This window comes from Miniopterus natalensis, chromosome 12 (assembly GCF_054644295.1).
Source record: "Miniopterus natalensis isolate mMinNat1 chromosome 12, mMinNat1.hap1, whole genome shotgun sequence".
Classification (NCBI taxonomy): domain Eukaryota; kingdom Metazoa; phylum Chordata; class Mammalia; order Chiroptera; family Miniopteridae; genus Miniopterus; species Miniopterus natalensis.
Window position 1 is genome coordinate 6,324,160 of NC_142092.1, and position 16,779 is coordinate 6,340,938.

General features: G+C 53.0%; 1 protein-coding gene across 1 annotated transcript; it reads right to left on the reverse strand.

The window, feature by feature from the left end:
- Positions 1-2,635: 2,635 nt before the first annotated feature.
- NXNL2 (nucleoredoxin like 2) lies at positions 2,636-12,357 on the reverse strand. Its single transcript, XM_016202473.2, has 2 exons — positions 12,056-12,357; positions 2,636-3,291 (listed from the first exon to the last, which is right to left on the reverse strand). Exons 1-2 carry the CDS (start codon positions 12,355-12,357, stop codon positions 3,123-3,125), a joined length of 471 nt encoding a protein of 156 aa, XP_016057959.2. The 3' UTR covers positions 2,636-3,122.
- Between the last annotated feature and the right edge of the window lie 4,422 nt (positions 12,358-16,779).

Sequence of the window (16,779 nt, forward strand, 5' to 3'; positions counted from 1 at the left end):
CCAGCCAGCACTGGGAGATGGGAACCAACTGGTTTACCCCAGGGAATCCTCCAAGAACTGGGCCCTGGTGGCTCCTGATCCCTCTTGAAGTAGAGATGTGGCACATATTAGGACCCCTGGGATCTGTTCATGAAGTCCTTAGACCCTAGACTCCCTCCCCACTGGAAGAATTAGGGTCCAGGGAGCAGCGACTGCTATGGTCTGAATGTTTGTGTGCCCCTAAAATTCACATGTTGAAGCCTCCCCCCACCCCCCATGTACTAGTATCTAGAGAGGAAGCCTTCGGGAGGTGATCAGGCCATGAAGGTGTGGCGCCGTGATGGGATTAGTGCCCTTGTGACACACCTGGGCTCTATCCATGTGAGGACACATTAAAAAGGTGGCCATCTGCAAGCAGGAAAGAGCTCTCACCAGGAGCGACCATGCCAGCACCTTGACCTCAGACTTCAGCCTCCAGAGCTGAGAAATGAAAGTCTATAGAGTTTTGTGATGCAGCCCGAGCTGACCACACAGCCACACTGCGCGTCTCACGCTCCCCAGCTGCGCACAGGGTCATGGCCATGGCGCTGCTCCCGGTCCAGGACCACAGGAGAACTGCAAGGCTGTAGGGTGAAGATGGGAATCAATGAGTCCTTGGGTGACTTTAGCGCTAAACACCAATAGCGGCTTTCCCTCTGGAAGACAGGTCTTGTCCCCTCATTTCCCACAATGTTTTGCTATTGTAATAAAGGGCAAAGGCGCTTGTAGACAGCAACCAGTTATGTAGCCCCCTGAAAGCAAGCTGGATACACTGTGCCTGAAACTAAGAAAAATTATCTGTTAGGGATGTTATTAAAGGTAATGTGTTCTGGTAACAATAATGTAAGTGACACAGCACCCTCCCAGCCTGGGCCCTGCTCTGGGGAGGAGGTCCATGCCAGCTGGGTTGGTGTGGCTGTGGGGTGGCCTCTGCCCAGGACCTTCCCTCCCTCCAGGTGCCTGAACAGCCAGCACACACACAGCCCTCCAGCCGCCGGGCTCCAGCCCACAGAGTCAGCACCGGTCCTGGGCTCCCATGGGGCAGCTATGAGCATGCTTACCAGGAAGGCTGCATATCCAGTCTTTAAGAAGCCTGTGGCTGTGCACACACATACACCCACCCACACACACACAGTTTGTGGATTTCCCACCTGCATGAGACACCACCATCCAAGAATGTGTGGTTAAAAACACCATAATTAGCCCTGGCCGGTGTGTCTCAGTGGTTAGTGCACTAAAGAGTCGTGGGTTTGATTCCCAGTTAAGGGCATGTACCAGGGTTGTAGGTTCGATCCCAGCCCCTGGTCAGGCACATGCAGAGGCAACTGATCCATGTATCTCTCTCACATCTCTCTCTAACCCCCCTTCCCTCCTTCTCTTCCACTCTTTGTCTAAAAATTTAAAAAAATCAGGATTAACAACAACAAAAAAACCCCATAATTAGATCTTAAATGTTCTTACCAAAAAATAGACCTGGTAACCACGTGCCAGGATGGAGGTGTTAGCTGAGCGGTGGTGGTCATAATTTTTTCATATATAAATGTATCAAATCAACACACTGTACCTTCAACTTACCAAATGTTAATTATATCCCAATAAAGCTGGAAAAAATACAACAAATATTGCCATGTATTGTTTTAGGAAGAGAATTGCATTCCTACATGCTTTATTTCTGGGGCAAATAATGACCAGATTAACTTCATCAACTACGTCTTTAGTCAATCCGTGGATCCCGATGAAGGTGGGTCATTGTGTAGAGAACTTGACTGATAGAAGTCAGGGGAGGGAAGTCAAAAGGACCGCCATGGTCCCCAGCTCTGTCTGATTAAGCCAACAACATGGTCTTACCCTTGAGGTCTCATGGCCTTACCCTTGAGGACTCAGTTCTCACCTCCCGGTTTACCAAAGCAACCCAATGCCTTCTTCACTCTGCCCGGCACTGCTCCACACAGGGCCCAATAGGGGAACTCAGGGATTCCTAGGTCCTCGAAGGGAAAGGTTTGCTCCAGTTTCCCCCTGAGGGACTACAGATGGGGCCTGGGCTGGAGGTAGGTGTCGGTACTTCATGATCCCGATCATCCAGATCACAATGCAGTCGGAAAGGAGTGAAGGGACTGGCCATTCGGGCAAGCTGCCCAGTGAGGGGGGCGACCAGAACTGGAAACGGGACCCTGGTGGCTCCCCTCTTGCTATTTTCCTTTTTTTAAGAAACAGAGTTTATATTAACTTTATTATTTTTTATTGATTGATTTGAGAGAGGAAGGGGGAGGGGAGAGAGGAAGGGAGAGAAACATTGATTTGCTGCTCCCCTTACGCATCATTGGTTGATTCTTGTAGGTGCCCTGACGGGGGACTGAACCAGAAACCTTGGCATATGGGGAGACGCTCTAACCAACTGAGCTGCGCAGCCAGGGCCCCTCTTGCCATTTCAAATGCTGTGTGTGGGCTTTTGTTCAGCGGATCCATCAGCATCTTTTAGGAGATGTTGAGGCCTGGTGTTGAAGATGGGACTGTACAGCCTTGATATTTTCACTTCTTCCTAGGATGTTACCATGCTATTAAAACTAAATGTTGAGAAACAGAAACAAAGAAAAGAAAAAAATCCCAAAAGACTCATAATTAACACCCCCCGCCCTTTGGTAAACACAGTGTTTGATTCTCGAGGGCTTCCCTCTCCTCAAGGGCATGTGGTTTGCCAGGAGAAAACAGGAAATCAGAGGCTCTGGAGGAAACAGGTTTATTAAAGCATATGGATTCTGCAAACTTTAGTAATAAATGCACACGTGAAAGTATGTCCTTACAATAAGTAGATCTCTAGAAAATATATCAATTAATACATTACGTGAAGAGCCTGTGTCAGTACATGTTTTGCATAGATTTCCAATAGCTCGGTGCAAACACAGATAAGTGCAAGTGGAGAAAGCTACGCTAAGAATAAAAGCAACTATAGGCAGGCTCGGGAGCAGGCGGAGGGCACGCTGAGCCGTTTCCCTGGCAGCTGGCGCTGCTCTGACACACACTGAGCCACCTGCCCCTTCTCCCAAGTTCTTGCCGCAGCAGCTGGTGTGTCCCACTCCTGTCCTGATCCCTGGAGACCCCCTGCTTCACCCGGAGAAGTTCTGAAAGACTTCAGCGGCCTCCACCCAGTTTTGGAAGCAGGCCAGCCCCTGCTCCCGGATCTGCTTGCGCCCTTTGTAGGTGATGACCTCCCCACTGGGTTTCAGGATCACAAGCTTGGGGGTGGCTGTGATGTGGTACCTGGTCCTCAGCTCACTGTGGAGAGAAAAGGGCAGGCCGCGGGGTCAGCACAGGGCGGGAAAGCTGCTGCCACACCCTAAAGGGACCTCTGTGCCCACCAGCCAGCCCTACAGAGCCTCAGAAGCAAGCCCGTGGTGCCCTCCTCCCGTGCTCCAGGTCCCCTCTGAGCCTTTCCTTCTCGCGGCCACCGGGTTCCAGGCAGTGCTGCCCCAGGGAAGCATCAGCAGTGCTGGGATGGCTCTGTGCCTGCGCTGCCCAAGACCATGGCCACAGACACAGGGGACAAGTGAGCCCTCAAAACGTAGCTGCTGTGACTGAGAAATGGAACCTTTCATTTCAGTTCATTTTAATTGAAATTTAAGAAGCTACATGTGGCTCGTCGCTATTGTATTGCACAGTGCAATTCTAAAGCCACAAATACGCCAGCAAGTTCACAGTCCTCCCTGCATCTCAAGAGGCTGAAAAGTACCAGGTATATAGAACGGTAAGAGCTAAACTTCCCTGAGCTCTAAATACAGGTGAAGGCTTGTGCCACTTTCTGCCCTACAAATCCAAGGACATGGTGACTGACATTATGGATGAAACGTTTCTTGGCTACTTTACCATCAAGTGTAGCCCATAAGAGGCCTTTTCACAAAATGACTTGAATTTATTTAGGGAAAGGACAATCCTCCTTCTTAGTTTTACAAATCTCCCCAGACGCTTCACAGGATTACTGCCCTCTGGACAGGACGGCTGATGGGATTCCCCTCCTGCGTCCACGGCCAGCATGCAGGGGCCTGATGTCAACAGTAGTCTGATTTCCCTTCTCTGTCACCCTCAGGACTGAAGCTGAGTGGAAGGAAAAATCACTTGAGACCCTCCTGTTACCACATCTTCCCCCGGCATCTCCATTAAGGTCTCCCGCTGGTTTCCAGCGAACACATCACAGACAAATCTCACCTCGAACAGGAAAACACACACAGCACCTACACCCAACAGAGGGAAAACAGACCTCATTTCAGCATCTACCAAACAGTGACAAATCGGCCGTGTTCTCGGTCACTGAGGGGGTATTACTAAATTTCAAATAATCAGTAGTACACAGACCACTTCATCAGACCATAATATAATGGAATTGAAAACCAATAAACAGTAATTTTTTGGAATGAGCTTAAAAACTAAGTAACCAACGCAGGCTACAAAATAATTGACACAGCACAGTAAGGACTATACGAGGTCCCAGCTGGAGATTGGCACAGTTAGGAAGCTGTGTCTTCAACACCCTTTCCAAGACTAGATGCCTCTCTAGGTAGATGAGTTCTGCATTTAAGAGGCTAGAGAAACCACGATCGCCCCAAGGTAAGGAAGGCAGAAAGAGGCAAAAGACAATTAAGGACAGAAATCACTGATACAGGAACTCCATCGAAACAGGGTGAGCTGCCCGGCCGGCGTGGCTCAGCGGTTGAGCATCACCTAGGATCCAGGAGATCGTGGTTCGACTCCCAGTCAGGGCACATGCTCGGGTTGTGGGCTCGATCCCCAGTCGGGGGGCGTGCAGAAGGCAGCGGATCAATGCCTCTCTCATCATTGATGTTTCTCTCTCTCCCTCTCCCTCTCCCTTCCTCTCTCTGAAATCAATAAAAATATATATATATATTTTAAATCAGGTGAGCAATAAAACCAAACTGTCTTCTGAGGAAAGACTAAAAAACGAAGCAAAGCTCTTCTAAGACTGGGCCGGGGAGAAGGGAAAACGGGAATATCAGGAACCAGGGCCCGCTGTGGGTGCGAATGCTGCTCTCAGGGGCACAGGCAGACGGCTGTCGCGGCTCTAGGGATACAAGGCAACCACTGGCAACCCTGAGTTCTGAATGTGGCTGCCAGGCCAGCAGCTTCTGGAAGCCGGTCCACGCATGTCCACTACTTGCATGAGGAGGAAAAAGAAATCAAAGAGAAAAAAAACATGTGAACTACTGACAAATTCAAACCATGTCAAACTGCAGACTAAGGAGACACAGGTATCGGTCATAGAGCCACACAAGCCTGGGGACTCAGGTGGGGCCGATGACAGACAAGGAGGAGGAGACGGCCCTCTGTGTTTTAGAACCCGGCACAAACCCTGAATTTTGAAACGCCTGAGAAATTAGCTTTCCCCAAAGGCATGAAACAAAACATGAAACAGGAACCACCCAAATAGCCTTTTGCACAAAAGCTCAGGGATGTGGCTGTCGGCCTCATCTAAGCTTGGTCTGGCCACGTGGGCAACTGGGTTATGTCAGCGCCTAACTGGGCAGCGGGGGCAGGAAGGGGAGTGGTGGTCTGGGTGAGGCTTTGCCACCCAGGGCCTGGGGCTTACCCCAAGGAGGAGCCTGGGCGACTTCTGGAGGGTGGTGACAGGTTGCTGGGGGCCTGACGTCTGTGTCCACGTCAGGTCCCAGCCCTGCGCCACTGCGCCTCCAGGTCCCAGCTTCCGGCAGTACATTGGAGCAGCGGTGCCTCTGCGTGTGGGATCCCTGACCAACAGCAGCTGCAGGTCCACAAACCCGTCAGAAATGCAGCCTCCCTCCTGACGGTGGAGCCCACTTGCTCAAATTTGCCAAACCTCCCAGGGCCTTCTGCATCCCCTCCAGGGACCCAGAGGTGGGGGGTGCAGGACGGTGCCCTAGACAGCTAGGGTGCCAGAGGTCTGTGGCCTGCTGCTCAGCATCCATGACCCTTCCTTGGAAAGCATGTGCCTCCAGTTTCTGCATTAACTAGCTGTGTGACCTTCTATACTCCAGATCCCTCACCTGCAGAGCAGAATAACGGAACCTACCTCTGGAGTTGTGAAGATGAAATGATTAATATGGGTATAGTGCAGCTAAGGGCTTGGTGCATAGTGTGGACGGAAAAAGGGCCACATACTAATAAATCCGACAAGCTGGGGGGGGGGGCTCTGCATGGTGGCCTTACAAACTCAGAGCCCTAAAATAACCACACAGGATGGTCTGAAATGAAAACTTCAGTAAAATCGAGTCATGCCCTGGCCAGTGTTGCTCAGCTGGTTAAAGCATCAACCTGAGCACTAAACGCTGCAGGTTCCCTCCCCGGTCAGGGCACATATGGGAGGCAACCCGTCTATATTTCTCTCTCTCCCTCTTCCTCTAAAATTAATTTTAAAAATATATATCTCCGGTGAGAATGTAAAAAAAAAAGCGGCATGTGGCAGGCAGTCATGCGGGAGGCTAGACTCTGCCCTGACAAAGGTCCTCCGGCCTTGGCTAAGCTTTGGCGTGTCTGCTGTCCTTTCCAGACTCTCAGGGCGCAGCCTCCCACCAGAAAGAGGCCACAAATCCCCTCCTTGTGCCAAGACAGCAGTTGACTGTTAACTGTCCTGCGCCCACATGAGTAACAGAAGGGCGTCCATCATTTTACTTTCATCCAGTCCCAGAGGTTCCCCTCCTTGCTCTCTCCCGCCTCCCTAACCTATCACCAGCGGATTTCCTGTAGCCCTCTTACGCCTGCCTTTGATTCTGGTGTATAAAACAAGTGGCAAAACTGCCATTTTCCGCATCATTTTCTCGATCCGTTGAGGTTTTGCTTTCCGACAATTGTCGTCATTTTTGCTCAGATAAACTCATACAAATTCTGACAGGTTTGGATTTACGTTAAAAACAGCAAGTGCTCAATAAACGCTGGCTATTCTTGCTGGGAGGGAAGGCCCGGGCTCCAATTCCAGCCTTGGCCCTTGGCTATACCAGGAGCACAGGAATGGGGAGACTCCGAACCAGTGAGACTCTGCGGAGCACTTGCTGTGTGCTGGGGAAGGGGGAGGTGTAAGAATGTACAGCCCGAGACGCCACAGCCACTCTTATCACAAGGAGAGACCGGATTTGCCAGACGGCCACTGGCGCAGCCCAAGCATGAAACAGCAGAAGGCAGTGCCACAGAACTGCAGCCTCAGTGGCCTCCACCTGCAGACCAGCTCCCGGCTGCTGGGTGTTCCCGTTAAGCAGATCGATAGCCTTCATTTGTTTCAGCTCCCAGTTGCTGCTGTTTTAATCACTTGTAACATTAAATCGAGCTCTGGCACAGTCAGGGGGTGAGAAGTAAGCCGGGCTTTGAGGGACAAGCAGGAGGTTTGGAACAGACATTTTGTCACTCCAGCTAATCTTGAAGGAGTCACCAATTTGGGCCCTCAAATCCCCACCCTGGCAGCCTCTGCCTGGGAACAACTGTAACCTTGGAGCCACACAGGAGCCACCCCATCCCCTGGAGTTATCTCATCTCCCTCTGGACACTGAGCAGTGTCCAGAGAAACAGACTGTGCCTTGGAAGGAGAGAACCTTGTCGCTGGGCAGAGGGAAATCGTGGTGACTAAGCTTTTTTTTCAATCCTCACGTGAGAATATTTTTTCAATTGATTTTTGAAGAGAGTGGAAGGGAGGGAAGAGGAGGTGAGAGAGAGAGAGAGAGAGAGAGAGAGAGAGAGAGAGAGAGATTGAGAGAAACACCGATGTGAGAGACACATCCATTGGTTGCCTCCCACCTCCCACCCCGACCAGGGCCGGGGATCAAACATGCAACAGAGGTACATGCCCTTGACAGGGAATCAAACCCAGGACCCTTTAGTCCACAGGCCAACACTCTAACCACTGAGTCAAACGGGCCAGAGCATAAGTGAGCATTTTAACCATTTCAGGGAAATCTGAGAGCCCAGTTTCTCCTGGCCCTCGGTGCTGGGTGCTGTGGCAACTTTGGTGTCCTCCCCTCACCTAATGCAGTGACTCACTGTCCCTGGCATAACCACTTCTAGGTCACCATGGCAACTTCTGGCTCCCGTCTCTTTCCATCTTGACCACCAGCAGACTGTTACAGAGCAAAACTCTCTCTACTTGTTCCAATCATGCATCCAAGCTCTGGACAATGTCTAGTCTGACCTCAGGGGCTACAGAGAGCCCCAAACACTCCGACACGGGTAGTGATAGGTTCGAGTTATGAAGGGCACACGCCTACCACGCCAGAAATGCTCCCAGTGTCCCAAGGGCACTGAGGAGGAGGGACCACCAAGGGGGCTGCCAGGTTCAGGGCTGCCAGGTTCAGGGGGGAAAGTGTGGGAAATGTTCTGGAACTTCAGTTGTCCAGTCTGGATGGAACACAGGTGCAAAGGGCAGGAGTGGGAGACAAGTGTGGTCAAATGCTGGCAGGCAGGGCAAGATGTAGGCTGAGCCCTGTGGCACCAGGAACTCAGGGAGCCCCTGGAGAGCCGGGTAGGGTGTGGCAGGACCAGCCCTGTCTTTGATGAGACGAGGCAGGTGTGAGAATAAGAATCCATCAAAAGAGGACACCAAGGCCAAGGACGGGTTAGGATATTCTAATGGTCTAGGACCTAAATGAAGAAAGTGGAAATGAGTAGAAAGACAGGAAAGGCCTGGAGAGCCACAGACTCAGTGGATTCGGGGCCTGGCAGGGACGTGTTGAGTTAGTAAGTCCCAGATGGAGAGAGCAGAGGCTAGCAGCTTGGCACACGCACTAACTCTACCCCACGGCCTTGAGGGCTCTAATGGAACTGTTCTTTACCCACGCACTGAAGCCACGCCTGCTGGTTTTCCATCCAAGCCAAACCTCTTGACCTGGAGGCCAAGGTGGTCCATCCACAGGGCCCATGAACGGGTGCAGTGGTGAGAGCGAGAGCAGGGGGAGGGGGAGGATACTCCAGGCCTTGCTAAGCTTTGCTGAGTCTCCAAAGACCAAGTGAGCACAAGTGTTATTAAGAAACATTCACAGAATCCGTGTGGCATCAGCACCGAGCAGGCCTCTCCTGCACAGCAGCAGGCGAAGGGAATTCCTGCCCGGGAATGCAGTTGTTAGCCCTTTCTTGTACCCATAGCAAAGGGAAGGAAGCGGGCAGGACGGCCTATCATTGGTGCTACCCCCAAGGTCGGGCCTGGACGGGCAGCCCCTCCTCTTGCCCACACTGCCTCTGCTTGGAGGGATGCCAGCAAGCATGGCCCTGTCCAGGCAGAGGGGTGGCGCTCACACTGGTTTTATGGGGGCTGCACTGCAAAGCAGCAACTCTGAGGACAAGGTGAGCAACTCTGGCATTTTCTTGCTGCCGGGGCATTTGCAGTGGCCCCACCTCCAGCCAGGCCAAAGTGACCCTGTGGGGCTCTGTGGTGACTTCCTCTCTTCCTCCCACCACTCACCATCAGCAGTAATCCAACCCTGTAACCAGCTAATTCATATCAAAAATAGGAAAAAAACAAAAGGAGGCCAGACACTGTGAGCATGGTCACCTGGGCCGCTTCACCTGGAAGCTGCAGCTTTAAACTCCCCAGGGACCCCTGGTCCATTCCCTGCAGATCACTGGGGGAAGGGTTCCAACAAAGGAGGAAATGGATGCATGGGCAGTGAAGTTGGGGTGACACAGGGAAGGTGCTTGCCTGTCAGTCTAACCTGGCAAAAAGATAACTGGCTAGAGGGGGTGGAGCCACTGCAAGAGCACGAAATCCTGAAGGCTTCATTGGATAAGCTCCTAGTTAAAATCCGCAAACAAAGGAATTCTCTCTCATTTCTCTTCCTTCGCTCCTGCTTCCTTGCACTGGCTTGTTCTGCGCCCCGAGCCAGCCTGCCATGCGACCCATGTGCAATGGACTGCAGCTGGGAACACAGCTAAGCTGGCCAGACGCTGGACTGGACTGGGCTTTAATATGGAGCAGATACTCTAGGAAGTGGCTTTAATCCTGGCCCTGCTGAAGATAAGATTGGACTTTTTCCATGGCAGAGGGAGACGGGACCTTGGAGGGGACTCCCTTAATGTTACATCACCAATAAGGCTTTCCAAGATACCTCAACTTCCCATGGGGGCCTCGGGAAACTCTTGTTCTCGTGGCACCCCAAGGACTCCACTTCTACCAGCTATAGGTGGGGACACAGAGGACACCCTACCAATAACACAGTCACTGAGGGAAGACAGTCCAGGGCCCTCACCATGGCCCAGGGGGCCCAGATTACTGCCCCGGCCCCAGCTTCCCATAGCACCAAGCAGGGTGCTGTGTACTGAACACGGTAGGACCTTCCCCTGCCGCCTGGATGCTCCCCACATTCTGTGCTTCTCCTTGGTGGTGGCTACTTCCATTTTGCTCCTTACCCGATTCCATTCATGCAGGCCGGGACAAGCAGAACTGAGGGCACAGCTCCCAGAATCTCTACAAAATACTGCATTTCCTAACATACAGTCAGCAATGACAGGGTTAACGAAGTGCAGTCTGGAAAGGGGTAGGGACAAGGAGCTAACTTCCCCCAAATAAAGACCTAAGGCTGGACCCCTCCAGAGGTCAGGTTCCTGGCCTGAGATGGCCCAGTGAGGCCAGATGCCTCCTGGGGCCTGAGCTGCTCAGCTGCCCGCAGGGGGCCTCATCCGATTTGGGCGTTGACCAGATAGTGGGGGAAGCAGAAGGGAGTTCCGATGGGCCTCCTGCCAGCAAGAGCCCCCTCCTCAGAGAGGAAGCAGTGGCCACAGCAGAAAAACAGCCTCTGTGAACACCCAGCGCTGGTACCCAACCAGCCGCCGCTTCTGATTCATGCGACAGCGCAGGGGAGGAGTATTATGCTCAGCAATTCATGCCTTGCCTCCTGTGGCCTGAGAGTGAATCCCAGAGCTGGGCTCTGCCTGTGGCCACGCTCTTGGCCTGATTACTATCACTGTCAAAGCTGTTATTTCACAAGCTGTGTATAACCTGAGTACTAAGCAAATCAAAAGGCATTTTACAACCAGCGCAAAACGCACCCTTTTGGACTCATCCTCTGGCTTTGCGGCTTGCCCGCCTCGCCTCTTCCTCAGCATCACTGAAAGCAGGTGCTGGGGACAGAAGTACACTTCCAGGGACTTCCAAAGGTAGCTTCCGTTTTTAATTATCCAGCAGGAGTGTCCTCTCAGGACAATTAATTTGGGGGGTTAATGCCACAAAAAATCATCATCCCCAGAAAAAGGCAACACGTGACCCTGTCAAACAGAGCCCAGAAATTCTCTGCGTCTGCTGAGGTGGGGTGACGCGCTTTGTGAAGCAGATTTAAACCCAAGTCTGGACGCCTGGACGTGGGGCCCCAGCCGCTTTTCCGCTCTGCCAATCGGCCTCGGTCCCCCCCGCCCCAGGTCTACCCTCGTCCCCTCCGCGGAGCCCGTGACCGCGGCCAGCGGAGAGCCGGGCCAGCTCCCGGCCCCTTCACACACTCCGAAACCCAGCAGGGCCGGGGCTCTGCCGCCACGTCTCCCCAAAGCCAGAGCGGGACGAGGTCCTGGGGGCAAGGCTTGTGGCCACCTCTGACACCCGCCTCGGCCCGAGTCCAGGATCCGCCCTTACGGTTGGGAAATTCCCGTCACGGGCAGTAAAAATGAGGCTGCACGGGGGCCAGCGCTGCGCTGCCCCTCCCGGCGCTCCGGCCCGTCCCCCTGCGGCTGGTCGGCCACCCCGCAGCCTCGGGTGCTGACCAGAGCGGCTTCCCGCGTCCCGTCCCCTGCACTCACACTGGGCGTCTCCCCCGTGCGGCGGGCGGGGAGCCCGCGGCTGCGCCCGGGGGGGCTCCGCGCAGCGCCCGACCCGTGGGAAACGCAGACGCTCGGAGCCAGAGGGCCTGGCCTCGCCGAGCCCCGGGCCGCGGACGTTCCGGGCGCCCTGCCCTACGGCCTCCGGGGGAGCCTGAGCGGACACTGCTTACCCCCGAGTGGCCGCCCCGGGGGGGCTCCCCCCTGCAGGGACAGGGGACAGGGGACAGGGGGCGCGGGGCGCGCCGGCGAATTCCAGCCGGGCCACACTCACAGCCGGCAGGGGTCGTGGAAGGGCAGCGCCAGCCAGGCGCCGGGCAGCTGGCGCAGGAAGTCGTGCATCTCCTGGGCGCTGCGGTCGGCGGACACCAAGACCACGGCCAAGGGCGCGGGCGGGCGCGCCCGCTCCACCAGGCCCGCGTAGAAGTCGCGGAGCAGCGGCGTGAAGTCGCGGCTGGACGCGCAGCGCGCGGAGGCAAAGTACAGCGCCACCACCTTGTTCTGCAGCGCCGCCTGCGCCTCCACCCACGCGCCGCCGCCGCGCACCAGCCGCCGCCCGCCCAGCACGTCCGCCATGCGGGCGCCGGACACCGCGGGGAAGGGCGCCTGCGGGGAGAAGAGGGCGGGCGGCGGCGAGCGCAGGCACACGGCCACTCGCAGGTGGAGGGTCACCGGAGGGCCGCTGGCGGGGGTCCCGCCTCTTTTCTCACCGCCGGGGCCGCGGCCTCGCCCTGGGACGGGGGAGACTGGCAGGGAAAACTCAGACGCCAGCGGCTCCAGACGCGCCCGCAGCGGTTGCGGCGCAGCGCCTCCTGCAGCGGCCGAGCGCCCTGGCGCGCTCCCGCCCAGGTCTCTCGGCGCCGCGCCCCGCCCCGCCCCGCCCTCCAGCACCCCCTCCCCCCCCCCCCCCCGCCCCCGCACCGTCTCCCGCTGTGGGCCCACGAGCCCTTCTCCCCTCCGAGCTCTGCCCGCGCCAGCCCACCGCCCCACCCTCTCGCTCCCGCTCCGCGCTCCGCCCGGGCCACCCTGCCCCGGGGGTTTGCGGGCCTGGGAGGGCCAGGCGGTTCGGTGGTGAGGGGCCAGGGCGGAGCGGCGGGGACACCCGCCCTGTTCTTTCCTGGGATTGCGGGGATATCCTGCGCCAGGCCTGAGCGTCCTGCAAGTAATTGGTTCTTAGCGTTTTATTCCGAGAAGCGGAATATTCAAGTGTCCGGCCCTGTTGGAGGCCCTGGGAGGTCTCAGCTCCCTGCCGGGGTGGAAGGGACACTCCCGTGGGTGCAGAATTTAAGGAAGCCATTGATCTAAGTGATCAAGAAAAATACTATTCTGGGGGTTGGGAGAGTGGAGGGGGAGAGATTAACCAAAGTGCGTAACCCAAGGTCACAGGCAATGGTGTGGGGCGGGGTGGAATGGGTCAATGGGGAGAAAAAGTGACATCTGTAATATTTTGAATAAAAATAAAAATTAAACATTTATTTAAAAATGTTTATATATATTTAAAAAATACTATTCTAATTCAGTATTTTTTTAAATCCTCATCAGAGTATGTTTTTATTGCTTTTTCAGAAAGGTAAGGGGAAGGGGGGAGAGAGGAAGAGAAAGGGAGAAAAACATCCATTGGTTGCTTCTCACACAGCCCTGACAGGCAACCTTTTGGTGTATGGGAAGTTGCCCCAAACCAACTGAGTCTCCCTGCCAGGGTACTAATGCAATATTTTAAAAATTCAAAATTAATGCCCAAAAGTTCATGATGAACAAAACATCAAACATGGAAATAGGACAGGATTCCCCCCTGCCCTCAGACTCAGACGAGTCTGCCATGAAGAATGCTACCAAAGCCCCCATTCACTGTCATCTTAGACAAGTAAGAATTTACAGTCAAACCTCGGTTCTCAAATGTCTCCCATCTCAAATAATTTGGTTCTCCACCAAGTTATTCATGGAAAAATGTCTGTTGTCAAAACTTCACTTCTCCACCCAAAACCCTTTTGTGCTTATACCTGTATGGTCAGTCATGCGTCTCTCAGGCAACAAAGGAGAGAATGCATGAGTATGAGTCAGCTTACCACTAAACCTTGCGTTAACATCTCAGGAAATTGTGCTGTGCATATTTCTATGTGTGTTTTTTTTTTTTGCTTCTGTTGCTGCTCATTGTTATTAAATATGTACTGTAAGTCACCATGGGTCCTAAGAAAGTAATAGCAGCAAAGTGTAAAGGGCAGTTGTGAGAACGATAGAGTTTAAAAAAGAAATAATTGCAAAATATGATGGAGGTGTTTGCGTGTCTGGCATGGCGATATCGATGATTAGCACAATTTTAAACATTAACAGTGCTGACACTCTAAGGGTGTGAAAGTGCTCAAGAAACCATGATCACAGGCAACTGAAGAGGTAGGAAAATTGATTTGGATAAAGGAAAAGCAGTTAGCCAGTAATAGCATTTCTGAGCAGTGATATGTGGAAAAGCAAAGATGCTGCATGCTGACTTTCTGAGACACTCCTGGAAGGGGTGCTGAAAGTTAGTTTAAGCGGGAGGCTGCCAGTTCCAACAAAGTAGCTGCTGATAATTTTGTCACAGTTGTTCAATATATAGAGGCCCAACCTTCTTAGGACCCATAGCAACTTACTGTACATATTTAATAAGCAGCAGGATTTGTTCCCCAACAAGTGTTCAGTTGTGATGAGATAGGCCTCTTCTGGGAGAAAACGCCAAAGAGGACCTACATCACACAGGGGAAGCCATTGCAAGGACACAAGCCAGTGAAGGACGGGCTGGCGTCACTGCTGTGTGGAATGCGAGTGGAGCCTTAAATTACAGCCTTTACTCACCTACCATTCTGAAAACCCGCGCATTTTCAAGAAATACACTACAATCAAAAACAAGTTGAATGTGATGTGCAGGGCTAAAAGCAAAGCTCTGGTAACAAGGCAATTTTTTATTGATTGGATCCATGAAGTGTTTGACCCAAGTATGAAGAAATACCTCTGGGGAAAACAATTGCCACTCAGGGCATTTCTTGTAGTGGACAAGGCTCGTCCCCACCCTCCAGGTTTGGAGACTGAGCTGGTGGAGGAGTACAGCTTCATCACTGTGAGGTTCTTGCCACATAACACAAATCCTCTTATCCAGCCCAATGGACCAGCAGGTCATTGCTAACTTTAAGATACTAAACAAAGGCACTGTTTCAGAGGTGTTTCTTTGTTGTTGTTTTTATTCTCACTCAAGGATATGTTTTTGAGTTTTAGAGAGGGGGGGAGAGAATCATCAATGTGGGAGAGAAACATACCCACAACCTGGGTATGCTCCCTGACTGGGAATCGAACCTGAAACCTTTTGGTATACAGGACGACACTCCAACCAACTGAGCCACCCAGCCAGGGCAGAGGTGTTTTGAGGTGACTTTTGAAACTAATTTAACCCTCAGGGGGTCATTTCTTGGAAGGACCATTAAAATATCCTCACTTGCCTGAGGCTCATAGAGCATGGGGGGAAGTGTCTTCCAGGACCATGCAAGCAGCCTGGAAGAAATGGTGGCCTGAGCCTGTTGCTGAAAGAGACTCTGAGGGCTTTGGGATGAGCCTGTGTCTACTGTGGAGGATACTGGGTCCCAGGGCAAGTCCCTGGGCTTGGAGGCAGATGATGATGGTGTGGAGGAGTTGGTGGAGGACCCCTGCACTAAGCTGACCACGGAGGAACTCCAAGACCTTCAGGGGGAGCAGAAATAAATGGCAGCAGAGGAGCTCTCTTCGGAGGAGGAGGGCAGGGAAGGTACTGCTTCACTCATCAAGGGAATGCTTGGGAACTGGTGAGGAACCCAAAGTTTTATTGAGAAACATCACCCTGACAAAGCAGCAAACCCTGCGATAAACTTGATCAATGACAATGCAGTGTTTCACTTCAGTCAAGTGTTAAAACGAACGTCACTGAATAAGCTTTTAGTGAGACGGGTGCAGTCAGCCTGAAGCAAGTTCTAGTGGAGCCAAGAGGAGACAGAAAAAACAGAGAACAGCTACATAGTGTTTTATGGAAGGAACTCCCCTTACAAACAATGATATTCCTCGATCCCTCCATTCTCCATCTTTAATCCTCCACCCCTCAATCCTCCATCCTCCATCCCTTCATCCTCCATCCCTCAATCCTCCATCCCCCATCACTCCATCCCCATCCTCCTCCCTCCATTCTCCATCCTCCTCCCTCCATTCTCCATCCTCATCCCTCCAACCTCCATCCCTATCCCTTCATCTCTACATCCTCCATCTCTACATCCTCCGTCCCTCCATCCTCGTCCCACCATACTCGTCCCTCCATACTCGTCCTTCCATTCTCCATCCCTCCATCCCCACCCCTCCATCCTCCGTCTATCCATCCTCGTCCCTCCATCCTCATCCATCCATCCTCCATCCTTGTCCCTTCATCCTCCATCCCTAGAACCTCCATCCCTCCATCCTCATCCCTCCATCCTCATCCCTCAATCCTCCATCCCTGCATCCACCATCCCTTCATCCTCCATCCCTCCATCATCCATTCCTCCATCCTCGATCCTCCAACCTCCATCCTCCGTCTCTCCATCCTCCGTCTCTCCATCCTCCAGCACTCCATCCTCCTCCCTCCATCCTCATCCTTCTCATCCACATCCCTCCATCCTCCATCCTCCATCTCTCCATCCTCCGTCTCTCCATACTCTGTCACTCCATCCTCATCCCTCCATCCCACTATCCTCATCCCTCCATGCTCATCCCATCCTCCATCCTCATCCCATCCTCCATCCTCATCCCTCCGTCCTCCATCCTCTACATATTGTCACCAACAGCTCTCAGCATGAAAGGTGAAGTGTAGTGTGCATATACATTTTCATCATTTACTGTACCTCCACTTCATTTTTGTTAAAAACTTTCATTTATGTTTCATGTCCCTTTTGTTTTTAAAGTGTTTATTTATAGATTACAGAAAGGTTAACCCGGAATCTTTTGAGGGGTCTGTAACAGATTTATTCAATT